The sequence below is a fragment of the Numenius arquata genome, chromosome 6, assembly GCF_964106895.1.
Source record: "Numenius arquata chromosome 6, bNumArq3.hap1.1, whole genome shotgun sequence".
NCBI classification, from domain to species: Eukaryota; Metazoa; Chordata; class Aves; order Charadriiformes; family Scolopacidae; genus Numenius; species Numenius arquata.
The window spans coordinates 11,692,339-11,719,219 of NC_133581.1; the positions used below are offsets into that span (position 1 = coordinate 11,692,339).

Consider the following 26,881-nt stretch of genomic DNA (forward strand, 5'->3'; position numbering starts at 1 on the left):
TGAAATGAGAATTTTCTTGATGTTGTCTGTTCTAAGGAACAAATAAAATAAGAAAAGGGGCACTGCTACAAGCTCTCCTGAGTGACAGGAGCCCTGCCGAAGCCAGCAGCTCCTTTCCCCCATGGGGGCACACTGTACGCCAAGCTGAGGTTTCCCCTGAGAGGGAGCATAATATTTGTTATGGGAAAATATAGCAGAGAGGCCAAAAATAGGCATATAAAACAGTGTGAGCTGGCTACCTTTTAGATACTGCAGTCTTATTTCAGATCAGAGTCTGACCTCAAGCACGCCGCTCTCAGCCAAGAGCGGCTCCAGACACCAAAGCGTGGGCATCCCCTTCCCCTGTGATGCTGGTCTGTGGGTTACAGAGACCTGCTGACAGTTTCAAACCCAAACATTGTTCTCCTTTCATTTTCTAAAAGGCAAATTTCTTAAGGGGGGAGACAAGGCGTTACAAAGTCACCTCCAAACCAAGGAAAAATAATCCCTTTAAACATTTATTTATTTTTTTTTAAAGAGCTAGGAGTAACTGAATTTTTGTTCATCCTTCTTTCTCAAAACTCTGCTGTCCTCTGACACCTCACTCATTACTACCTGTGATTGTCTGGTTTCCAAGGCTGGGAAATCTGGGACAGCCTGATGAGCAGTAAGCCTGTTTCACAGCTGCAGAATCAGGATGCTGTACAGCAGGCAGTCCTGCTCCCACCAAAGGTTGTGGCGTCTCTGTCTCATTACTTGTACTGTCAGCTCTGCTGTAGGGACCCAATACAGGGGAGAATAAGGGCTTCCCTGACCGTTTGCTCATGTCCTCCTCGGGGGTCCTTTGGCACCTGCTATTTTGGCAAAGGCAGCATCTGCAGTTCTGTGCATTAACCTGCTCTGTCTTTGCCTCAGCCCAGCGGCTTTTGACCTCTCACTGGAGGAAAAAACCTTGTAGCTCCAGATCTGCAGTGTTGCTGAACTCTTCTGCCACCGGGGGAGAGCTGGGCTGGAAACGGAGCCGGCACCCGGGGGCCCTGGGTCCTCCTCTGCCCCCGCCGCCAACCTGCTTGCATGGTACTTCGGAGGTGATGAATGTCACCTCGCCTTGTGCCTGCTTCCTGTGCGGTGGGGGTAGGGTTAACCTCACTCTTGTCTTATATGGTCATTTGAATCCCCTGACGCTTCCTCAGAGGGCCAAAAATAATCTCGAGCCGAGCGAGCAGCTGAATCCAGCACTGAGCAAGCCGTGGCCATCTGCTTTTCTTCAAAGCCCTGACCGGCAGGCTTTCTCTCTCCGTCTCTGTGGATGTGTGTCTCTGCTTCTGCCTCAGCATGACCTGTTTCTCCTATTCGGAGTATTTCTCCTTATTTCATTCATGTCATCGCCACTCCAGATTGGCAGCCCAGCCGAGAGGCCGTGCTCAGCCATCCAGCTCGGGGGCAGCCTGGGGGGTCAGGCGAAGGTACGACGGCAGCCTGTTCAGCACATCCCAGCCTGTGTAAGTGCCTCCCTCTCCTTCTCCCGCTTTCCCTCGCGGTCAAAACAAGCCTCACTGCCCACTCTCCCCCAAGCCAGCTTTTCTGTGTGGCGATGGTGTCTGGTGGGGGGAAATGGTGGTCTTCATCTGGAGGAGTTCATGAACCGCTTAGAAGAGTCTTGCTGATACCTGCACCGCACCCTCGCTGCCTCCCCGCTTTTCCTTCCCACCTGCCCTGGACCATGCCCAGGCTCTCGCAGGTGACTCCTCTCAAACCTCCGTTGTTCTCTTCTCCCCCTTCATCCCTCTCCAGTGCACATGTCCTGGAGACTCTGGGTCATTCGGTAGCTCTGAGGTGACGAGGACAGCAGGGAAGGGTTGCCTGTGCTGTGGTTTATTTTTATAGGCTGGCTCCCGTATCAACAGAGTAGATGAGGCAGGCAGGTGCTGATATTAACTCCATTGGTATTAAGTTCATGGTTCAATGGTGAGGAAGAGTAGGGAAAACAGACGTTTTATAGCAGTATATAAACAGGGTGAGAAAGTCCAGTCCTTTGAAGTAAGTATTTTATGAATGTTCCCAAGATACTGTGCCTGTTCCCAGCAATACCTGCACTGTCGTGCCACGCCAAGGAGGGCTGCTGGGTACCACATCTTACCTCCCCAAGGAGGAAACCGGTTTGACTGACTTTGATCCTCCTGGCCATCTTTTGCTGTTGGCAGAGGCTGTCAGTAAGCTGAGGTGAACACAGTCGTGGATGAGGAAAGCAGACAGGCAAGGGGCTGGCCCGAGCTCTGCCCAGTGCCTGTATGCACTGGAAGTGTCTGGACCATGATGGGTTTATTGCAGCTCTCTGAAGGACAGGTAAGAGATATGCACCTGCCTTTAGCTACCAGATGAAGAGAGGAAAGTGTTGTAGGCAGCACTTCTCTGTGTCCCACAGAAAAATCTTCCTTGCCTTTTTTATGTGCCCAGTTCAAATCCACTTTGTTTTATCCATCTCACAAGTCCCTCCATGGATGCATGGCTGCAGTGACTGCCCCTCCACCACTCTTCCTTTCATCCCTCACCCAGCTCTACTATCTCTCCCACCTCACCCTGGCTGGCCCAGGCTCTGTCCCTGGCTCTCCATTGACATTGTCCTCCCTGACATTGTAAAAACCTCTTTCTGCTGACACATGAAGTCTCCCTCATCCCTGTCAGCTTCCAACTCCCCTTGGCCACACTGAAATCGCAACCTCTCATTAAGTGCTCTGCACACCTTGCATACCTCTCTCCTGCCCTGGGTTCAATGACTGGAGGGCAGGTTTTTCTTCTGCATCAGTAGCTCAATAGAGTTCAGTCCACAAGAAGGCTGGGATAAGGCTGATATAAGCTACCCCTCCTCTGCTGCCAGGTGAGAGCAAAAATGTAGCTGGAAAGCTACAGGAGAGTATGATGGCATGACTGTTTTATAGCCCCGGTCTCAGAGCCAGGCAGGGATGATAGTTGGCTTCACCTGGGGAGATGTTGTTCCTTCATGCTGCCTGCATCTCACCAGGCTACCAGGAAAAGCAGGAGCTTCCTGAACCTTTCTGTGCTCTACTGAAGCTCTTCTGCAGCCCTCAGAATTGACCCCACTATACATGTCATCAGCAATGAGTATTTATTATCTTGGTTACTGGCCTATATGCAGTAATTACTGCAGAAATGCAGTAATTCTTTTGATTCGCCTATAAGGTTAAGATTTCAGGCTTCCACCATAGTTCTAATACTCATTTTCTCTGTATCTGATGAAATCCAAGAAGCAGAACATGTTGGCTTTTTGTAACAGCCAACTATGAGCCAGGCAAAAAACAAGGATTTCACATGGAGATTTGTTAAACTTTCTGTACTCATCTGGAATTTGCTTGGCTAAAGCATCTACAGCCCGGTCCAGCAAACCCCCTCATCTTACTCGGGAATCATTTAAGGTCAAGGAGCCCAACAGAAGTTTGCTTCATTCAACACCCAAGAGCTTAAGCAGAGTAGTAACTGATTCTTTACACATTTTTAACCCTACCACACATCTGAGGTACTCTCTGCTTTCACCGAGGCTTCCGCTAACGTGATTCACCTTGCATTTGCTGTGTGCCAGCCCCACGCACAGACTCGTGCTGTGGCCCACCTGGCATGCAGTAACTCATTAAGTGCTGGTAACTCTATCACGTGCCCAAATCCGGAGGTCGCAGTGATCAGCCCTGCATGTGTAACCTGAACTTTTGCACAGAACAACAGATGGCTTCGGCAGCCTTCTGCCAGAGGCTTTAAAAACCAAGATCCCCCACCTTCTCATCCTCGCCCAGCCAAACCTGCCAATTGTTGCTGTTAACTGACTTTGACAAAGTACTCAATTTTAAACGCCTATATAAAAACCTATTATCTATGCAAAACTAGCAATTTTAGGTGTAGTACTCAGGGTACTCTAAATAGTATGGAGATACAACAGCGTGCCTGGGACCTCAGCCCGGCAGCTATCAGAAGGTCAATTGATTCCTCCTGGGTGGGCTGTGGCCAGGAAGGCAGCTGCCTGCTCTAGCTGTTATCTCCCCAGGGAGAACGCCTGGCTTTGTGTCCCATATCTCCCTCCATTCCAGTGTTGCTATTTTTGTGACTCTGCTCTCTTGAGATCACTGCTTCCACCCGTAGAGAAGGAGCGAGGGACACTAACTACTTTTTCACCTGGGAAACAGCGTCTTTTCCCATTTCTTGGCACACGTGCTGTGTTCACCTGCTTCCACTCCAGGCCCTGAGTTTATCCTCAGAGAAGCAGCTTGCTGAACTTTCTTTCACTGCTAATATCACTGTTTATTGCACAGATTGGGTATGTCTGGGCAGGCTGAAATTAGTGATGCCCATGTGAATTTCAGGCTGTTGGTCTTTCAAGGCCCTGCAAGACAATGAAGTCCTGTAACTGCTGCTCCTGTAACCTGCACTAAATGCAAAGGTTGTACCAATGATCTGCTTTTTGAAGACTTCTGTGCTGAACTGCCCATATTTTTCTGTCTCTGATCTCACTCTGTTATGGCATTTTATACCTTCTGTCACAACCAGAGTTTCTGGTTGTTCCCATCATCTCTGCCCTGCATGACCTTCATCACATGCTGTATTCCTACCCTGGTGATGCTAATAGTCTCTTGAGACACACACCTCCCTCCCCAGTTTCTCTGCCTTCAAGGCTGCAAGATTTTATCTTTAGAGTTATTTCAAACCACAAACTCGCCTATGTTTTCAACACCCTCTTGTTCTCTGTCTCTGAAAATATAGCTCACGTTCATTTTTTGCAAGTCCCCATTATAACTGGAAAAATGCTTCCTTCTTTGTGGTGTTTGCTGTCCTGGAGCTTAGCCATTTGGTGGCTGCCTTCTCCCAGCACAGCTCAGCAGGACCAGGACTAGGGCCAGGTTCTAGCACTGGAATCATAGAATCTTAGAATAGTCTAGGTTGGAAGAGACCTTTAAGATTATCAGGTTGACATAGTGCTTAGTGACATGGTTTAGTGATGGTTTTTATTAGAGTTAGGTTAATGGTTTGACTAGATGGTCTTAAGGGTCCCTTCCAACTTAGACAATTCTATGATTCTATGAGTCCAACCGTTAACCTAACACTGCCAAGTCCACCACTAAACCATGTCCCTGAGCACCACGTCTACTCGTCTTTTAAATACCTCCAGGCATGGCGATTCAACCACCTCCCTGGGCAGCCTGTTCCAATGTTTGACAACCCTTTCAGTGAAAAAATTTTTCCTTATAGCCATCTTAAATCTACGCTGGTGCAACTTGAGGCCATTTGCTCTTGTCCAATCGCCTGTTATTTGGGAGAAGAGACCAAACCCCACCTCACTACAACCTCCTTTCAGGTAGTGGTAGAGAGCGATAGGATCTCCCCTCAGCCTCCTTTTCTCCAGACTAAACAATGCTAGTTCCCTTAACTGCTCCTCATAAGACTTGTTCACTAGACTGCTCACCAGCTCTGTTGCTTTGTTGGAAGGCACAGCACATCACCCTGCACAGAGTGGCTGCCTGCCATGGGCAAGGATCCTGCCCGCATCGCCGGCAGGGTATCAGCTCCCTGCCTCTGCTGCGCTGCCGGCCATCTCAGCTGGGGTGGAAGGAGGGAAGCAGGTGCCCTGCAGGCACTGCTGAACAGTGGTACGGTGACTGCCAGGCAGTGCCGTGACTCCAGCAGAGCTGGGAGTCCCACAGCGGCTCTCGATGCTGCTCTGTGAGAAAGACCGATGTTCCCAGGTCAGCCCTCCTCTGCAATTGCTCTTACAGAGCCTAGAGAAATGGGTTGCTGCCCCTGCTGTGTGGAATGCATGCTTGGCAAAGGGAAGGCTTGTCATAGCAAAGCTCACTTGTAGGTACTTCTGGGTGGCATGGAGCACACTTCATGCTTTTTGTAGATTTCACAGTGATCCTCCTCTTGAAAGCTTCAGAATTAGGTAGAATAAAAAAAGATTACTTTCACATTCTTTTTCCTTTTGCTGATATACTACTTTAACATTTTTCAGTGATTCTACACATTTCTATGGCTTTCTACTCCAAAGAGGGTTTAAAATATTCCCTCCCTCAAATATTTTTAAATTCCTTTTACTCCCTGTGCCTAGAAGCTACTTGGCCCACTGGAGCCTGACAGTGGTTTTCTGGGTTCAAATGCATTGTAACATGAACCACTTCACAGCTTGGTGCCAGGTCCCAGTTGTGGTTCCAGATGCCCCTCAATGATGCAGTTACCTGGGGAACTGCTAACCTGCCTAAGAGGTTTGCAAGAGGGGACTTGTCAACAGAGCTAACGGATCTGCTCCCCAAGCAGGCTTCTAAAGACCAGATTTTCAGAAGTGTCTAGCACATAACATGTTTTACTGGGACACCAAAGACACATTTTTGAAGGTCTATAAAGTCCAAAGTGGTTATTATTTCTGAAAATTTGAGTACTCAGTGCTGAGATAACAGCTGGGGATCTCTGGGGCATGGTCACAAAGGGTAGCTCAGAATTTCATTTGGGTGGATGGATTATTTTTTTTCAGTCCTCCCTGGCTGAAGAAAGGAGAGCCGAGACCAACACTGCAATGTTCACATAATCTAACCAGAGCTCTCCCTTCTTCATAATTGGGCCAGCTAACTTCTGAAAAGAGGTTTGCATAAGAGAAATAGGAAGTATCTTTAAGATACAAGAATAAGATTTATGGAGAATTTCTGCTTTAGGGCTAAGCCACCTGGAAATCTAAGAAAAAATTTTCTTGAGGGATGAAGAGAGGCAATTCTCTTCAAAGCTGATCTTGTTTAAGAGGTCTCATATGGAAACACCTTGCCACATGGGAGAGTGATGTAATTATCACAACCATGGATGCTCATGGCAGTGTACAGGGCATGTGTAGAGCTAGTTTCCCCCAGCTCCAGATATCTAAAATATAAATGTTCATGTCAGAGATTAGTTACACCTGCACTTTCCTTACATTCTGAGGAAAGAGATCAGAACCTCCAGCCAGTGTTTCTTCCATTGGGAATGGCCAAATTTGAGCAGACCAATTTTACCCCCACAGGCCCTGTAACAAGGCACCTTAGGGCCACAAATATTTATTATATAGTCTGTAGGGGTTTGCTATTTTGGTGAAATGGTACAGTGTTGTTGCTGAAAAAAGCTTCTCAGTATTGAAGGAAGCAGTAATCTGATTTTAATCTTGTTTTAAAGAGAACTTGACCCCGTAGTGGCAGCAATCAAGGACGGAGATGAAAAAGCAGTATGTAACATGATGAAATCAGGAAAAAACCTTTCTGAACCTAATAAGGATGGCTGGATACCCCTCCATGAAGCTGCGTACTATGGCCAAGTGGGTTGCCTGAGCCTGTTGCAAAAAGGTCAGTGAAGTTAAAAGTAATTCATTACAAAAGGGAGAAGAAGAATATGAATAAAATAAAAAGCAGAAATAGCAACAGCCCAATCCTTGCTTGGGACTCTGTGTGAAGCTTTTTTTCAACCTCTCTGACTGTATATTAATTTCACCACCTCTTTAAGAATAGGTTTCCAGACTGAAGCCTCTAAAAGTCAGGATCTTCAGGAGAAAATGATCTCTGGATAGATCTTGCCAAGTCCTGGATTTCTCACAGTAAAGCCTTGTAGCTGAGCCCTCGGCTGCTGTCAGCTGCTGGGTTGCCATGGCTGACAGCAATTACCCCACTTCCCACAAGCTGGAGATCCAGCGCAGCACCTCTTTGCTGGTGACTGAAAGTGGTGAACTATTGCAGGTTGCTTTCAAACTGCTACTGAAGACCATATCTCAACAGCTTTTTGCATCACCAGTGGCCGTAGCTGAACATTTTAATCTAAGCCAGTGACTAGTTTAGAAAATTTATCTGAGTTACGCTGACTTTATAGTATATTCTTAACTTACTTTGTTCATGGGCAAGGAAAAGAAAAGAAGGAATAAACAACAAAAACTCACCTAAAATTCCAAGGATTTTGACAAGTGATGGTGCAGCAGGTGGTGCACTAGATGCCATAATGACTCTGGACTCACCATTTCTTCACAGCATACCCTGGTACAATCGACCAGCGCACACTCAATGAGGAGACAGCTCTTTACCTGGCCACCAGCCGGGGCAACCTGGACTGCCTGCTCACCCTGCTGCAGGCTGGGGCTGAGCCTGACATCTCCAACAAGGCCAGAGAAACGCCACTCTACAAAGGTGAGTGGCTGTGTTTCCAGGGATGCTGAGCTCTTCTGGAAGCACCAAGGCAGAGCTGCAGGTTCTCTTGTGGTGTGGGGCTGAAATGCAGCAATTACCTCCTGTTTTCTACCTCCTTATCTCCTTCCTTCTATCTCCTATGCCTGACCTGCTGTGCCATGGCCTCTCTTCTCATCCACATCAAAGCCAGGACTAGTAGCTGCCCTGTGGAGTGTGATGTGGTGCTAAGGGTGGGGAATGTGATGCTTAGTGTGGCCCTTTCAGCACAGGGTGTCCGCACAGTGTCCTAGCCTTAGGGAAAACTGGGTAGGACAGGAATACGTATGCTTTTCTAAACAGCAGGACCTAAGTAAGATGTGGGAATATAGTAATTGTAGATGTACTGTGTGGGTCAGGCCAGGCTGTGTGCTGGGGGAATGCATGAAGTTATAAACAATTCAGTAAGGTAGATAAAGTATTTAACGTGTACATATAACTTTGCTGCTGGTCAGAGAGAACACTTACTTTAGCGTTACATTCATGATATCACGAAGATTCTGAGAAAGAGCTGGTCTCTCACACCTTCGTGTCCCTCCCACTTTTATTGACTGCTCTTGTCATGACTATTTTTAGTGCTCTAAAAAGTAAATATAAATATAAATTAAATATAAATATAAATAAAATACTAAAAAGTACATATTACTGGTTTCAGCAGCAAACTTGTCTCCAACTTCGGATGCTTGGCATTAGTGCTGCTCAGTTTAGATGCTTTAGTTTTAAAACTCTGGCTTATAGTCAACTAAGGGAAAGCTGTTCAGCTGTGCATTAAGCACAGTAGTAGTAGCAGTAGTACTACTCGTAGTAATAATAATAACAACAATAAAATGAACCTCTGGCACCCTTTAGCCAGAGAAAAACTGTTATTAAGAATGTGCTGGCATTGATGCCAAAATATTCTGGTCTATCCTCCAGCAAAAAAAGAGCGAAAAAATTAGCATAACAAATTACTTATCCCTAGTATGGAAGCAAATTAAACTCCGCAGAGCTATGCATGGGTAATTACAACAGTGTCTAATCAGATAGTCGCTTTCAGTACACGTGACACCTATGCATGGGAGAGGAAGCTATGGGATGTCCCAAGGGTAGAATCAAAAACAAAAGGCCAAACTTCTGTGAGAAAAAGAAATTGTTATTCAAAGAAAAAAACAATTGCTATGGAATGTGCTGGCCTCTCTTTCTGCACATTATAAAACAAATGCTAACTGGGGTTTGTAAATGTGGCTGCTTATTCTAGGTACGTATGGGGTCCCACAGTAAAGGTGTGCAGGAAGCCTCATGATTTGGGATTCAAAAAGCAACGGAACAAATTGGTAGAATAAAATCAACAAAATACTATTAATTATCATGAAAATACCTTTAGCTCAGCATGGTCCTGAACTTTATAAGTTGTTGCCAGCCGAGAGAGTGCTACTGACTTAAACCATTATTGTTTTCTAAGGATCTTTTTCACAGGGCCACTGTTGGTTTGAGCTTTTTTTTATTTTCTTGTCTATATACTGCTTTATCAGCAGCCCAGGGCAGTAATATACAGAGTCAGTTTGGACGGAATTTGGAAAAAAAGTGTTCAGGTCATGTGATTTCTGTAACATGTTTGTTCTTCAGAAATTATCTCCCACACCTCATCACCTCTCTGTGTCGCTGTGGTGTCTGGTTGGTACAAATATGCTGGGCTGGATTCCCCTCAGTCCCGCACGTGATGCTTACCCTCCCCCAGGTCCCAGCTGAAGATTGACTTCACACCCACATGCTTTGCAAGCCCCAGACAATGTCACTTGGCAGCAGCCTTGGCCGTCATATTGACCTAGATGGATCTCTGGTCTTACTATGGCCTAGTTGTATTATATTGCCTTATGCTACATGAAATGGGTACCACAACACCCGGAATCTTTCAAAAGCTTGTCCTAATCACTTCCCTTTTTTCCGGAACAGCCTGTGAGCGCAAGAATGCAGAGGCCGCGAGGCTCCTGGTACAGTACAATGCTGATACCAACCACCGTTGTAATCGAGGGTGGACTGCTCTCCATGAGGCTGTCTCTCGAAATGACCTGGAGATCATTGATATCCTTGTGAAAGGGGGTGCCAAGATTGAGTCTGCAAACGCCTATGGGATCACTTCTTTATTTGTGGCGGCTGAGAGTGGGCAGTTGGAAGCTTTGAGATACCTGGCAAAATGCGGTGAGTACAGTTGTGCCATTATATGCTTTTACTCATTTCGTTCTTAATATTTCAAAGTTCCCATTAATTCTCCCCTGGCTCAGATTTTCTGCCTGCGTAGACAAGGCCTAGCCTGCAGAGGTTCTGGAACCCTGTTGCTCCAGATGGCTGAATTGTGTAGGGTCTTTCAGAGAGCATGGTCTAGACACACACACTTATTCAGCATTCATTCATGGTCACCTACTTTGGGAAGTAATGAGGTGCTCTCTAATTGCATTGCCTGACAGCTTTCAAAACCCATATTGCTGCACACGTGTAGCTTAAAATCCAATCAGTCATAAAAGACAGCTAAAGGTGGTAATAGATGGCAGAAGCTGAATATTAGCCAACCCCATCTGCTCATGAACATGTGCAGTGATGGGCAAGGTTAGCTCTCCTCCACTAATAAATCCTGCTGAAAATAAAGTACTATTGTATAGTTAACAGATTTACACCAAGGGGAAGTAGACTCACTCTCCCCAGGTGTATGTGTTCAAACATATAAACAGTGAATTTCATTCTAGTTTACACTAAACCTACCTTTTAGGGCTCCATCCATGTAAAACAGCTTTACCATAAGCACAACATTCTTTACTATGATTCTGACGCATATTTTATTCTCACTGTGGGCTAATGTAGGTAAGAATTGGATCCTGCACTTCTGAAACAAAAGCTAAACAGTGATGAAGATAAGAAAAAGTCAGTATGAAGCAGTCAGTGTGGCTAAGAAAAACATTGAGCATTGGGGAATGAAAAAATGTTTCTTGCTGTCCAGCTAGCATTGTTGAGTCAGTTTTATATGACCAGCTAGTCCATCATACTGCCTACAATTTTAGAAACTAAGCCAGAATGTGATTTGTGTTTCAACTTAGATAGATATTAGGATTTCCTTAAAGTCCAATTTTGAGAATACTCAGGAGAGAATCCAATAAAACTGTCCAATTATTTCAAGCCCTGAAAAGCTCCTCTGAGAATCCCAGGAATGATATCACTGCATGATCAAAGTTCATCATGAAAAGGGCTTCTTTTTCATTTCTTTTTCATTAGGAACATAGTCCTGTGTTATGTTTTGTCACTGTAATTCTCCTGATGTTTCCAGCTACAACTTCTTCAAAGGTCAAACACAACACAGATGTTCCAGTTTGGGGTGACAGCAGAGGGTAATGTTCTCTTTGGCAGGGAGTTTTCTTGATCAAACAGGAGACTGATTGGTTTCTTTATTGGAGTTTAGAAGCGAAACTCCAGTGAACTGTCATTGCTATTTAGAATACACATAGAGCAGCCTTCCTGAGGACACCATGGTACAGTATACTACAGTCAAAACCCAGGCTTTCAGGCCTTAAATATACAGCACAAAAAATGTGAGGTTCCAAATTGGTTTTGGCCAAGCATTAAGTGTCGGTTTATTCTTGCATGTTGTTTATTAAGCCAAGCACAAACTAGAGCTCAAGAAAAAAATGCCTCAAATAATCTAGTAGCTCATTGATAATACTTGTCTTTTTTTGGTTCCTGTTTGGAGCCTAACCTGAACCTTCATGCTAATGGTTGTCACACACGTTAAACTCTCCCTCATAAAATTCACATCATATTAAAAGGCAGTGGAAATCTGTGTTATAACTGTATATAACTGATATGACTGTATCACCTCTGATATGACCTCATTCACATCCCCATCCAGCACGTTTTGTAGCTCCAGTGTCATGGAAACATACATGTTCATTCAAAGTATGTTCCTTACATCTTATTTTTATCTTTTGGTGCTACAAAGATTTTCTTCCTTCCTAGGTGCTGATATAAATACTCAAGCTAGTGATAACGCCTCTGCTCTTTATGAAGCCTGTAAAAATGGACATGTACCTATTGTGGAGTTTCTTTTGTCTCAAGGAGCAGATGCTAACAAAGCCAACAAGGATGGCCTGTTACCTCTTCACATAGCAGCAAAAAAAGGGATTTGCGAGTAAGTTTTACTTCATTTCACAGTTTCATCTTTTAGACAAAAATCCAAAGTCCTTATGAAAAGAATCATAGAATCATGTAGAAATGAAGAGTGTGTTTGCTGGTTGGGATGGGGTGGGGTGAGCAGGAATGTGGGGTGCAAGATTCCTTTAGTTTTGCCAAGATACCACCTATTACAGCTGAATAACCTCATGTACCTAGGATTTGGATTAAACCAAACTCCAAAAAATTTGCTTGAGATAGAATAAAAAAGCATCTGTGTGTGTCTGGGAGGGCAATTAGGGTTAGTCCTCTATAGCTATTGCAGCATAGTTTGCGATCATTTATCTACATGAGCCCATTGTGATTCTTCTGCACAAACAGAACATGCTGCACTTGTCTCTGTGTTCAGGTTTTATTGACAATAATTCAGACACTGACAGCGGGAAGTGGTTAAGTGAATCTCTAGGGCATTAGTGAGATTGTTGCTAGAATATGGTGTCCAGTTTTGGTATCCTCCCTTTCAGAAACCTTTCAGGAAATTGGAAATGCTTCAGAAAAGAAGTACAAGAATTACTCATGGTCTGGAAAATACACTTTATTAGTGAGTGATTAAATTACTCTCTTAAATGTAACAGACATGCATAAAAAGATCCAGTGGTTTTTTTCCTGACAAGAAATGTGTTTGGGATATTGCTGAACATGTTCTTTGAACAGTGAGAAAAGTAACTAATGGAAAAAATAACCAGGAATTGGGTATAACCCTACCTCTGGAGGACAGGTGTTTATAGGAGGGGGAGAAAATCTACTAAGCCTGTGATAAAGGATATCAATTTAGAAGATGCTGTCTAGGTATGGGACTGTTGCACTGTCATGTAAATAGTGTTTACCTAGCCCTTTCAAGACCCGGGCTGTTGCAGCATGCTTCAGAGCATGAAGTCCTTAGCATTTACTTCTGATCTGAGGGCAAGTTTTAGCTCCTGCCTTTAACCCCTTGCTGCTGGGAGGGCCAATGGCACATAGTTATTTTTGCAAAACACAGTCACATCTTGCAGTGACTGTAGTGGACTTTTCTGACTATCACAGTTTTTACCAAAATCCTTTTAAGCAACAGTCAAAGGATATCCAACTGCAAAGACTGTTTCTGGATAGTAAAGCTATCTCTGCAAACAGCTGCTAGAGTGGATTCTTGCATATTTCACAATGTCTGAGGAATGAAAACTTGACAGCACTACAGTTTCCAATAGTATCTTTTATCCTAGTTTTTAGGTCTGCTTGGGAATCCCAATTAAGCATCTCAAATCAGCTTGATAGACCTGAGGATATTAATTTTCTGTAGTTTGAGTAGGTCTGCTTCTTTGTGCAAGCTGTGTATTCCAGAGGGCAGCCCACTGTGAGTTTAGGTAATGGGTTTATGTGCTTACAGCATCTACATGAATACTCTGCATAGACTAATGCAGGCATGATTCAAAATTTTCTCCAGGGTTTGAGTTACAAAGACATTTTCTTGAAAACAAACACATTTTAGATGAGAAATGTGCCAGAGACAGAACCCAGCTCCAGTTGCTCACTTTCAAAACAGTTCATCTGAAAGTACAGTAAGTTGATCTGAATCCAATTTGTATATAGAGTCTGGACCAGCTCTCTGAATCTTTTCCTCTCCTCAATAGTTCCACACCCTGACCTGAGTCCATCCCTATGTTAAGAAAGAAAGGGCCTGTTTCAGACCTCACATTTATTATTCCCAACAACCAGCAGCATAAATGAGACCAGAATTCAGCCCAAACGCTGTGCTCCTTCTCTTGAAAAGACTGAGCACAAATTTTTGTGCACAACTGCTGCAAACTAAGTGAGAAAGAAAGAAAGAAAAAAGAAAAAGATCTTCCCTTATAAATAGTTATCTAAATGACAAAGCTTTATCCCAATTGGCTGATCATTCTTAATTCCTTTGGTATTCGGTAAGATAACACTCTTCACGGTGACCCCTCTTTGTATTCCTGCAGATTTAATACGTAATTCTGCAGGAATTCCACGCTTCAACTTTTTGCCAGAGCACGAAGGCTCCCTACCATCAAAAAGCCAAGAACATGGTCCCAAGGCTCAACTGTCAACTCTTATTGCTTGGTGTTTGTTTATTTTAAATGACACCTTGTCAATACTGACCTGATATTCATAAGGGTCATCTCATCAGCTGTAGGACAATTGCAAGCGGTCATTTAACTCCTTCCCTCTCGGAACTCAGACGTTGAGAAGGGAAGACTTTATGAAGTGTGGGCAGATTTATTAAGTAAACACAAGTCACTAAACTCTTGGCACGCTCATACTAAGGATGCTCTGCTTCCTCTTCCATAGAATTTGTAACAAATAGAAATCACAGAATCAGGTGTCAGGGATAAGGGGAAACTCAGTGCTATTTCAAAACTCTATATGAAGCTCAGCCCTGTGACAGATGTGGGATGTGGTCTGGCTTGTTTGGCCTTGGCTGCCTTCACTTGAGCTGCCTCTCCCTCTAGACAGACTTGAAAGACCGCAGAGGTAAAGGCACCATATTACTGAACCAACTGACTTTGGAGGTTGAGGAAGAGAGACAGGTTCAAGCTACAAAATTAAACTCTGATACAAATTTGATGCTTCCTGCTTTTCCTCTAAAAATAAATCTGGGGTACAGGGAGTGTACTGAGATCTGGGACATTGCAACCTTGCGATAGAGAGCCTCAGTGTGCCACCTCTGGGGTGAGGTTCAGGTCCTCCTTGCAGACAGAAATGATGCAGTGCCTCTTTAACTCAGATGTGAAGAGCTGGCTGAAGAACATATGCTGGAGGGAAAGAACAAAACAGACCCTTAAATCTTCAAAACAGTTGATCATGGGATGACTAATGCTGGCACTTGGCATGGTGTCTTCGCAGTGCTCTGTGCCCTTTTTGTTGTTATGACTCTTACAGAACATTTGCTAACGTTGGAAAGTTGCCAGCTCACCAGCACCCAAACCTCCTGCTCCCTGGTGAGTGTCACAGCACTGGAAGATTAGTGAGACTGCCTGGAGAAAAAAAAAAAAAGAAAAAACGTGCCTAATTTCCCAAGATATTTATGTAACTTTAAAAGCCTTTTTGTTTAAAAATTATATGTACAAATAACTTGGAGACATCAACAGTCCGTTATGTAAATAGGAACATAATCCTGTAAAGTGTTATGCGTCTTCAACTTTTATTTCAGCTCCTTGGAGCGTTGGAGGCTCAGGCTTTCACAGGATCATTCCATGCATCACAGACAAAGGTTTTCCTGAGACTAGTTTTTATATTTGGCTTAGTTCATTATATACATATATGTTTGAGGGCCCAGTGTTGGGACCAGCCATAGCAGTCAAGTTGAAGATACGCAGCGTTTTAAAGGAGACATGCTACATGGTAGGAAACTGAGCTTTGCATGTTTGTGTGTTAGACGAGCTGTTGACTGCTGGGTAGAGTCTGCATGGGAGGAAGAAAAGGAGAAAAAGGTGTCCTTAGTTTGTTGGCTCCTTCAAGTTCCTTTTCAGATATCCCTTTCTTCACAGGCATGATATAGGGAGCATGGGTCTCTCCTGAGACAGGAACAGACTCAGGTTGGATGGTCCCCAGGCTCCTTCTGGAAGTAGCTTAAGGTGACTTGTCTGTATTTACAGAATCAAGCCAGTGTCTTGGCTAAACCACCCAACTTTATGAGCAGGAAATAAGGGTTTAACCATGGGGCTGATGATGCAGCTCCAATGACACCAATAGAGACATTAAAATGATCACAGATTTGTGATTGCACAGCTCCTGTACATCATATATTTGAACTTCACATTACATAATGAGAGCAGCTTGATTTATGTTGCTGTGTTTATATCACAATTCCCAATAGCAATCCCTGATTATTGGGGTTTAGGTCTTCGCTGTACATTTTTTCTCCTTGGGCTAAAGCATGGAAAACAGCCTGGAAAATATTTTTTTTTCTTTTTCTCCCCTTTCCTAATTGTCTTTTTGGCTCCCCGTGGTCTGGGATGGATGTTGATAGACCCATAAATTTGCCACAGCCAAAAGCCACACAGTGAGGGCCTCCAGGATGGGGATCAATCCAGGGTAATAACTGAATTGTAAAATATAGTGGGGAGGCCCAAGAACAAAGTATGCAGTTTATCCTAGCTCAGTCCTGCAGAGGAAGGTTTAGTTTCAACCCCTTTCTGATCTCAAGCCTCTTGCTGTGGCTGTGACCCATGAGACCTATCAACACCTTGTGTTGGAGCCCTTCTCTGCTGAGCAATAAAGCAATCCCAGTTGAGGCGGGGAGATACAGCCTCCCTGCTGGCACCTCAGGCATTGCACCTGCTCCTGCAATCCTACCCACAGCGCCATGATGAAGGTGCAGAACATCTGAGAGATCCTGGCTGGGTGTCTGCCATTTGGGCTGTGGCACCTAAAAGAATTTGCAACGAGGTAGGTGAGGTGCCAGCACATCATCTCTTCCATCGTAACAGCCCCTGGAGCTGCCATTACCTCATAGAAACTGGGTCATAATTCAAAAAAAGCTTGTTCCTCCATGAAACAGGGGGTCAAACAACTCACATTTTTTGCAAGGTAGGAGCACAGGGAATTGTTGACAGATTTCAAGCCCACACATTGGTTTCTCTCAGAGAGAGGTGTTCCTGTGCCCAAGTTAGCAGGCTTTCTCTTATGGTTACAACCATACAGCTATGATTTGCTGTACACTTGTAGATCCCTAAATCCCCTAGAACTCACTGCTGCTCACTGACTCTCCACCCATCAGGATTGTCTCCATGCTGATCCCTGTGACCAGCCGCACCCGCGTCAAGCGTAGTGGCATCAGCCCCCTACATTTAGCGGCTGAACGTAACAATGATGACATTTTGGAAGAGCTGATTGATGCTGGCTACGATGTCAACACTGCCCTCTCCAATGAACGCTCCTGCCTTTATGAGGACAGACGCACCACTCCCCTCTATTTTGCTGTTTTTAACAACAACATCTATGCCACAGAGCTCTTGCTGCAAGCTGGAGCCAACCCTAATGTTGACCTCATTAACCCATTACTCATCTCCATCCGTCATGGGTGCTTGAAGACCATGAAACTGCTCCTTGACCATGGAGCAAACATTGATGCCTATATATCAAGCCATCCCACCACCTTCCCAGCTACCATCATGTTTTCGATGAAGTACCTTTCTGTGCTGAAGTATCTCCTGGATCTGGGCTGTGACGCAGGTTCCTGTTTTGAGTGTCAGTATGGAAATGGCCCACACCCTGCATTAAATTACAGACGGGACAGACTTAATGATCCTCAGCTGTCCAAGGAGCCAACCATAGTACAGGTAAGCACTGCCTAGTCTACCTAAAGTACTTCTGAGGACCTCTCATACCCATATACCCATATATCTTGACAACTATAATGTATTTTTTCTCCCAACTTTCCTGTGAGAGAAGATGCCTTTATTCCTACTTTATTTATGGAAAAAAAGGGCTCAGTAAGAGTAAGTGAATGTTCCAAGTCCGTGTTCAATGACAGAAGGAGGGTAGGCAACAGCCTCTGTGGCCCTAGCTTGAATTTGCAGTGAACTATAGCCACCTTGACAGCCTTGCCATCAGATTTGCAATATTCTTTTCCTCTGGACCCGAGGTGCCAGGAGTGAAGCATGTGTTCTTGACAGGCAGCGTCATATGGATGGTAGCACATGGGCAGTAGCATATGGAGAGCAGAATCCTGCTTGTTTTATTTGCCCTGTAAGATTTGTTTTGTTTGATATGGAATTTAAGCTCCTTGTTAAATTAAAATTGTCTAGTGCTTAATTTTATGAGCGTAAACTAGTGAATGTAAATAGTTGCAATTTCCGATCCTACTGGATAAGCAGCCCTGGAGAGAGAGCGTGAATCATTACATTAGCTGAATGACTGTGCGTTATATTCAAGTTTTGAAAAGAGAATAGGAGATTTAGATGCATGATTTTATATTTTTAAAGCTACTTACAGATTTTAGATACACATGTAAAATGTGGGTGTCTTTGCAGTCCTTTCCAAAGCACAGCTGGGCTCGGCTTCCATTGGGCTGGAATTGGACTCTCAGTCCTTTAAAGGACTTTGCAGAATCTCAGATTACATTTCTTTTTTTTCTTTTTTTTTCTGATCTCTGTATGTTGACTCCTTCCAATGTATCTCAAACAAAATTTGACCCTCCAATCAAAATTTGCTGTCCTTTAACATGCAACACAACAAAGAAATCCCAGCATGGCGGTTTTTCTATTTTGCAAAGAATCAGGGAAGAAAAAAATCAGCTTCTATCTAGCTTAAGTGTTGCTTTGAGAGATTCAGAAGAAAGTGTCATTTAGCCCAAAGAGATGGTCACCAATAAATGCTCCTGGGTGGTGGAAAGAATAAAGGAAAACATTAAAGGATCCTAGGAAATCTTGACCTTTTTATCAGTCCTGCCTTCCAAAAGACTTTACTCTCCAGTAGCATGCCTGGGAAACAAACAAACAAACAAAAAGAAATCTTAGAAAGAGGCATGTAAGGGTCCATCACAATAATCTCTTATCCCAAATAGATCTGTATTCTCCTTAAGAGTGTTTGTCACTGCAAAATTGCTCCAGAACACCACATTTTTGTCAAAGAAAAATTAATAAAATATATTTTCTCTATGATACAGAGAACCATGACACGGTAGCACGTAGAATGAATAGAGGGCTAGAACCCCAAGGCAAGGAGAGAGGGTATGTCCGTAGTCCTCTATGATATCTTAGCCACTCAAAACCAGTTCTGTTTTGACTTATTTAAGCACATTTCCCTCTGGATCTCACCTAAAACTACTTTTAGTGCCTAACAAAATATTACTCCCAAACAAAGTCATCACAGACCACATGAGGCAGAGGTAGCAAAAGCTGTGTAAAATTGTATATGTGCCTAGCAAAAGACCGGTGAGGGACAAATGCATACAGAGAAAAATCAATCCCTTCTCTCCAATATTATTTTAAATTTGCTTCTTACTGCTAGGAATTTGGCTAATGAAAGTAAAGCTTGTACAGTGTAGCTTCATGATATAGTTGTGATACGATTTGTATTCTGAAATATAGAGGATCTTATGAAACTACAGCCTTCACACGAAAGTTGTGCATTTTTTATTTTCTGCACAGATGATGTAAGGATAATAAATCTGAATGATCAGTCTTTATGTAGTAAAGACTATGAGCTACTGGAGGTGGATTTGAAAAATGCATAACTATAAATCATTAGTGTTGCTACTAAGTTAATGTATCCTGCAGAAAGCGAATGCAGAAAAATGGTTGCTGTCTCACTCCAGATATCTAGAATTGTAGTGTCAAAACCGTGAACGTGGGGAGTGAAGTATCCTACTGCCACGAGAGGGCATTCAGAGGCCCATTGAGATTGCAGGCTCACAGTTGCTTTGTCCCTGAGTCAATCCCATTGCCTGTAGTTGCAGGTTTGCATTATTTTGCTTTGTTTTGCTGTGGTTCTTTTCCTGCAACACGTTTTGGAATAATTCTTTTTTTTCCAGAAAACGTTTTTGTAGGCTAAGGTTGTGAATAGGGAAGAGAGAAAAAGGCAGGCAATATCTCTGGTGGAGACACAAAGAGGAAAGCAGCAAGATCTAGTGTTTATTGCCCAGCACACATGTCCTCATTTAAACTCTGACGAAGTGGAGTTACTGCTTGTAGCTGGTAGCACAGATCCCCAGTTTGCACGTCCTATGGGTAACTGCATGGCAATAGTGTATGCACTGGAGAATGACAGCCAGATATACTAAACAGAACTTCTGGGTAGGAAACAGTGGGTTCTCCTTTGGGATCCTCCTGACATTACTGTATCTAATTATTTTCCTGGTAAACATTACATGGTGATGCTCAGTAAAAAAAAAAAAAGTCAGAAGTGTAGTAAACACCTCTGTGAATGCTCTCGCCTTGAACAAAATGGCCTTATAATTTTCTGCAGTTTTATTCTTTCCTAGGTGAGCTAATATAATTTTATTTCTGAATAAGCGTATCCACACTAGAGTTTAATGCATTTTGAGTTAGGGCTCATGCATATATAATCAAATGTGATCTAGTTACAGGAGCTTAAACTGAAAGAGGTTTAAGCTGGTGCTTTATCTTTCATGTTTGTGGTGGGCTTGGAGGGTGCCTGCAGACAGTTGCAGTGACTAAGCTGATGGATGGTACTTAAGCCACCATCATTCAATTGGGTTCAGCCACGTGCCTGAGCTCTTATCCACACACCGTGATTTAATTCATCTTAAATTTTCTGACTGCTCACATGCAGATAAGTCCACAGATATCTTCATCATATGCAGCACCCTAACAGAGATAGATGAAGCTGTCTGGTATAATATGCATATTTATGCAAAGTGGGAAGAGAAGTCACTACTTTTTTGAAATGAGACTGCTTGAAGTCAGGTCCTTAAGTCTGTTCTTCAATATCTCCGTAAGCAGCCCTCCATGCAATGGATCTGAGTACTCTGCAACTCGAATGGGGGGCAACAGATTTCCCTGATCCAGGACTGAGTACAGAAGACACTTCTGCTCTGTATTAGGCCAGGATAGTTCTCCCACAGGCGAGTAAAACTGCCTGGGATTCATCTCTGCAGAGCTTTCCCAGGCTTGTTTCTAGTGAGGTGTTTGGTCCCCAAAAGCTGCAGATGATACCAGTAGGTTCACCAGAAGCAGGAGGTGGTGTGCTCTGCTGAGTATCCCTCTTTCCCTAAGCCTCCTTTGTGCACAGTTGCCCCACAGAGCCCCTCCCAAGAAGGGAAAGGGACCCAGCACGCTGGGTCACAGCACCTTGGGCTGCATGGATCTTTCAGCAGCTCACTTTCCAGCTTGGGGCAAAGCTGTGAGCACTCCTCTGCACCCCCCCATTTCTGTGGAAGTAGGGCCTTTGGACCCTGTAAACAATTCAGCATCCTTTCCATTCTCCAGAGCTAGGACTCCACCAGGGTTTTGTGTCCTCCTGTGGTTGTAAAGAGGAGATTCTGCACTCAATTGCCAAAAAAAAAAGATGCTTTAGTTGAAGTTTTTTGAGGGGGAAACTGGCAATTGGTAGAAGGGCGGGACCACCAATGCAGTCAGGGCTGTTGCTGTAGTTGCAGTTTCCACAGGTGCATTCATGTCCCACTCACTGTAGTCAATCTGTTTTTCCTTGAAGTTTTGTGAAATGGTGTCCACTCCAGAGATGAGTCGCTGGGCCGGACCGATCATTGATGTTCTCCTGGATTATGTGGGTAACGTGCAGCTCTGTTCCCGGCTCAAGGAGCACATTGACAGCTATGAGGACTGGGCTGTCATTAAAGAAAAAGCAGGTATGGTCACCCAGGAGATAATCTGGCATAAATAGTCCCACTATTGGATTCAAAACCTCAGTCACCATGTCCCCTTAGTATTCATCCCTTAAACTTGATAAGATTTCCCTGCTGAGAGTGAATTGCATTTTGGACCAGGTATGAGGCACCCACTCACTGGGGTGTCACTGAGTCTGTGATGTTAAATGTACAGCAGCTGTGGACCTGGCCCATGGGGAAGGAGCATTGCCAGTACAGAAAGGCCCATTAGGCTGCAGCTGGGGTGCAGTCAGATCAGGGCAGGTGGGCAGCACGACCATCTCCCCAGCAGCCACCAGTGGTCTTTAAAGCCTTTACTAATAATCTGCTGTCATAAACATCTGTTCCCTCAGGATCCAAAGTCTTTCATAGACATTATCAGAATTAGTTTTCTGGCACCAAGCTAAATTTGGTACATATTACATTTATTTTCAGTGGGAAGACTGAGTACTGTGAGGCATTTTGTTTAGATCATCCTAGAAAGCCCATTGCTAAGGCTGAGATGGGATATAGCACCCCATCCTCCAGCCCCACTTCCCTCCCTATGTCATGCCTCAGGGCAGATGAGCTGCCACCAATGCTAGATGCACCATCCCTCCATTACAGAAAATCCCCCTTTTTTCATTCCTCTTTCACCCAAGGAGAAGCTGTCCCTCTCAAGTTTAAACCGGTTCCACTCATGTTTCTGTCTTGCCTGTCTTTCAGAACCCCCACGACCTCTTTCCCATCTTTGCCGCATCAAGGTACGAAGCTTAGTTGGAAGAAACCGCATTAAACTTCTGGACACCTTGCCTCTCCCGGACAGACTGATTCGGTACTTACAGCATGATTACACACAGTGACCCCAGGCACACTGGACACGCAGCGGCTTCCTGGCATGGCAACCCAACATCATCAGCATGGCGAGGGCACACATCATGCATGGTGGGGAGGAATTGCTGCTGGCTTGGTCAAGCGCCCTCCAATGATTAATCTAAGAGATTCTAAGATGCTTCTGAAGCATCAGTGAGAAGAAAACGGAGAGACAGACAGCTAAACATAGGACTGTTGTTAGGTTTTCCAAGAGAAGACACTTATGATACACCTCAGAGCTTGGTCTGCAAAGAGCAAGAAATGAAAGCCAACGCTGAAAAATGCGTAGTGCTGAAGCAAATATCAGTGAGGAATTCAAAGGTATCCTGGGGTTGTGGTGGAGCTTAGCATCCTTGCTGTGATCACAATTCAGAAATTGTCAAGAGTCCACATATTTGGGAAAACAATCACATTTCCGTCACTGACTGAGATTTTTATTTTAGTTTCTATTCTACTGTTTGGATTTCTGCTAAGTGTGCTGGTTGCTAATTCCCTGATACTTTTACACCATCTGGCTAACACTCTTCTTTCTGTTTTTTTTGGACTTTTCTTATTGAGTACCTGATTTCTGAACATTCAAATATCAGAACTTTTTAATAGACTAACATACAGAAATGTTGGTTCCTTTAAAAGTCAGGGAAAGGTTTATTTAAGAAGGGTGTAAGAATTGTAGTTGCACATAGTGGATACAATTCATTTTGTATTACATTTGCTATAAGAAGTAGGTGAAATTCTGCTTGAGAGAATTTCCTAGACTGGGGATTTGAAAGCAACTCTGAGCTTTTTTTTTTTTTTTTTTTTGGTGTAAATTAGAAGTAGCTGGACTGTAGATAATAGCTTTGCTCTGTTATGAAGCTGGTGTCAGAACAGCACAAAGCCATAGAGGAGCAGGAACAGAAAGTGATGTGAAGGAGAGAGGCAAGGTACGTAGGGAGAGACAACACTGCTAAACCAACTTTATCTGTTCCTCCCATAGAAGATCTTGTCCCTACAAAACCCAGCCTTTCTTGCTCCTTGGACCTCTGTGGCTATAACAATACCATCACTGGAAGAAAAGAGAGATTATTTCAAAATGATGGAAGTCAGACTTAGAGTTTTATGAAAACAAATACCCAGAATGAGGCTTACAAATCCTTGTTCAGGTGCCTAAACAATGCCACGTTGCTCGCACCAGGTGTAGTTCCACTTAAGCCAATAGGAACCACATTTGGTGTCAGATATTACTGAGGCAGAATAAAAGTCTTAGGATTTAGCCCTGAATTTCCTGACTTCAGAAGTTTGAAGTTATCTATTAGCTCCATTTGACAGTGATGAAAGTTATTATCTCAGCTTCTTTGAAAATTAGGTCACCTATTTACAGCTCAGATCCACAACTGATTTATGGCAGTTTAACAAGTTACCATCTATCAGCTGAACCTCTATAATTGTCCGTGAAATTCTTTTATTGAAGTTTTTAACAAGTCACATTCCCTCACAGCTGGGGAGGCTGAGGAGCCCATGAACAGTTATTGGCAGTGACTACAGCCCAGTTGACAGGTGTGACTTGCTGAACCACTGATCTGATGAGTGCCTTATTCCTGACTAGGCATCTCAGTAAGGATGGAAGAGCCTAAATTTCAGAACTACGTCTTTGTAGATCTCATGCTAGAAGCATGCTCATTCTTACCTTAGGTGGCAAAGGAGCTGTGCATCATGGTTTGTTTGGATTCCCCACCAGAGACCTGACAGATCTGGCTCTGTTTGTTGGCCTGTGTAACATCCATGGTATCGTATAGAAATGTAAGTAGGGAAAATGCATTGCACCGAGTTTTATTTGTGTGGAGTTTTATACCTTAACACAGGACTAAAAGTGTGTTGCACACATACAAGTCTGTCTGGGCACACAAGTTCAGATTCTGTGATGGTTTTGTGTGGAATGTGTTCAGCACTTGTGGGACAGGATGTGAGCAGAAGAAGAATTGTTTGCAGCTACAGGCACTAGCTGTCCTCTTCCCAAATGCAAAAGAAGTTGAAAAACCAATGCAGTTTCAATTCACACTGAACAGCGATCTTCTTGCAAAGTTTTGGAAAGTCGTGTGAGATACCTCCACTGCTGAAATTTTGTCCAGTGACTTCCATTGCAACCAGTTTAGGATCCTACCCTCTCATCTCCTGCAGCATGAACAGGGAATTACTTCATCTTGGAAGAATACTGGGTGGAGGGAAAGAGATGGGGAACAGGAAATATTTAGGCTGGTTTTGCCAAGGAAGGCCATCTATTGGTAAGAAATAGCTTGAGAGATGGAAAATCACCTGTGGAGTTCAAGCAACTCTCACTTTATGGGGCTGAGCAGCAAAGGTCTGGGTCTTACTCATATTGATAGAGATCAGAAGAAAATTCCTTGAAATTAAATGAGAGTAACAGAGAAGAGTCATAGAGGGTAATGGATGCAGACACTGCTTGTTGGAAACCATTTACTTAAGTGCTTTTTTAGTGTGCAGTGACAGCCCTGGAGACCGCAGGCTGATAGAAGAATTCACAGTCACCAACTGTATGTATAACCACAGGGGTGGGATTTCGTAAGCTATCCCAAGCTGGGAATCTCCCCTAAGCCAACATTGTTATGTACACAAGTCTCACGAGTTGCAATTTCTTTTTATGTCCTTGGAGAAGTTGAAACTGGGTTTGAGTGGAGCAAATATGGAAAGTCTATTTCTTCTTTCCACCAAGAGACCTTTGTCTCCATTGGGAGACCCATGTCCTGGTTGCTCTCAACCATCTATACTGAACAGGAAAATCACTGAGCTGGAGAGCACTGGTCTGATGGGAACTTACCACAACTGCGGGAAGGATAAGGGGACACTGTACACAGAAACTGAAGAGAGAAGAGGCTGTTAGTGAGGGAATCTGGTAATTGCAATGTTATTAAGTCCTTTCTCCTTGATCCTTAGAGCAAATCTTCACACACTCAGTTTACATTTATTTGCACTGAAATGGAGCCCACTACCTCTCCACTCTAGTCATTGACACAATATTTTGAGTGCAATACTGAATCTGCACAAATTCAATGTATATTTAATGCATCTATCTAGAAGTTACTGTGAAAAGACAAATACCCCAAAACCCAAACAAACCAGGCTTTGTAAGCAGATCAGTAGTTCTAGTGAAAGGTAAAAAGTGGCTTGTTTTTACTGAGTGTGATAGACTCCTTCAGAGATGATGACTTTATGTGAAATGTTCTAGGAATATTTCATGACCAGGTTACTGTACTTTTTTTTTTTTTTACTGCAACATGTGCAATTCACTTGATGTTCTTGGGCACTTTTTTGATTTTTTATTTCATTTTGTATGAAAGCTTTTTCATTTACCTCTCCTTGACATTATTTATAAAAGCTATTGTGGTTTAAATTTGCATTGTTGTAGTAAATAGTAGCTGTTGAATGTTATGTTTCATCTTTCAAACTACGTATGAATAAACAAGTAGATTCTGAAGGGCTGTCAGCTGTCCTGAATATCAACATTGAACAACCAAACACAAAAATAGTCAGGAAAAGTCTGAATCAATAATGTTGATGTTAATCTCAGGCATGAGAGAACAGTAAGTATCTCTAGAGAGGAGGCAGAGTTGCTATTCTTTGCAAACCTTTTAGAAAGTCTCACAAATCCCCATTCAGTGATTTCAAATGTACTTAATTGTCTTCTCTTCATTTGTGTTTTACTTCACTGCTGCTCCAGATCAGAGCCTCAGCAAGGGCCACTGCCTGCCCTGGGCTGGAGAGGGAAGTTACATGTCACGAAGGATTTTAAAAAGTAACATCCATTTAAATCTGAGGGTACGTGCATAAACATCTGTGTGACAGAGGTCATTTGGAACGGTCTGGTTCAATCCTTCATCGTAACTTAAAAACATGCTATTCTACTATATGGAAAACATACAGCAACATAGAATCATAGAGTGGTTTGGATTGGAAGGAACCTTAAAGATCATCTAGTTCCAACCTCCCTGCCATAGACAGGGACACCTCCTACTAGATCGGGTTGCTCAAAGCCCCATCCAGCCTGGTCTTGAACACCTCCAAGGATGGGGCATCCGCAACTTCTCTGGGCAACCTGTTCCAGTGCCTCACCACACTCACAGTAAAGAATTTCTTCCAAATATCTTATCTAAATTTCCCCTCTTTCAGTTTAAAGCCATTACTCCTCATTGTATTGCTAAACTCCCTCATAAAGGGTCCCTCCCCACCTCTCCTGTGGGCCCCTTTCAGGTACGGGAAGCCCACTATAAGTTCCACCCAGAGCCTTCTCTTCTCCAGGCTGAACAACCCCAGCTCTCTCAGACTGTCTTAGGAGAGGTTCTCC

The 26,881-nt window shown here is 43.7% G+C and overlaps 1 protein-coding gene across 1 annotated transcript in view; it reads left to right on the forward strand.

Annotated features, from left to right (window-relative positions):
* ASB2 (ankyrin repeat and SOCS box containing 2) overlaps positions 1–26,016 on the forward strand; it is a 51,506-nt gene extending 25,490 nt beyond the window's left edge. Inside the window, exons 6-13 of the mRNA XM_074148383.1 lie at positions 1,377–1,481; positions 7,174–7,340; positions 8,013–8,168; positions 10,137–10,382; positions 12,186–12,357; positions 17,119–17,680; positions 21,519–21,672; positions 22,396–26,016. Coding sequence (XP_074004484.1) covers positions 1,377–1,481; positions 7,174–7,340; positions 8,013–8,168; positions 10,137–10,382; positions 12,186–12,357; positions 17,119–17,680; positions 21,519–21,672; positions 22,396–22,532 — 1,699 coding nt within the window. The 3' untranslated portion in view covers positions 22,533–26,016. The remainder of the gene's footprint in view (positions 1–1,376; positions 1,482–7,173; positions 7,341–8,012; positions 8,169–10,136; positions 10,383–12,185; positions 12,358–17,118; positions 17,681–21,518; positions 21,673–22,395) is intronic.
* Positions 26,017–26,881: the final 865 nt, after the last annotated feature.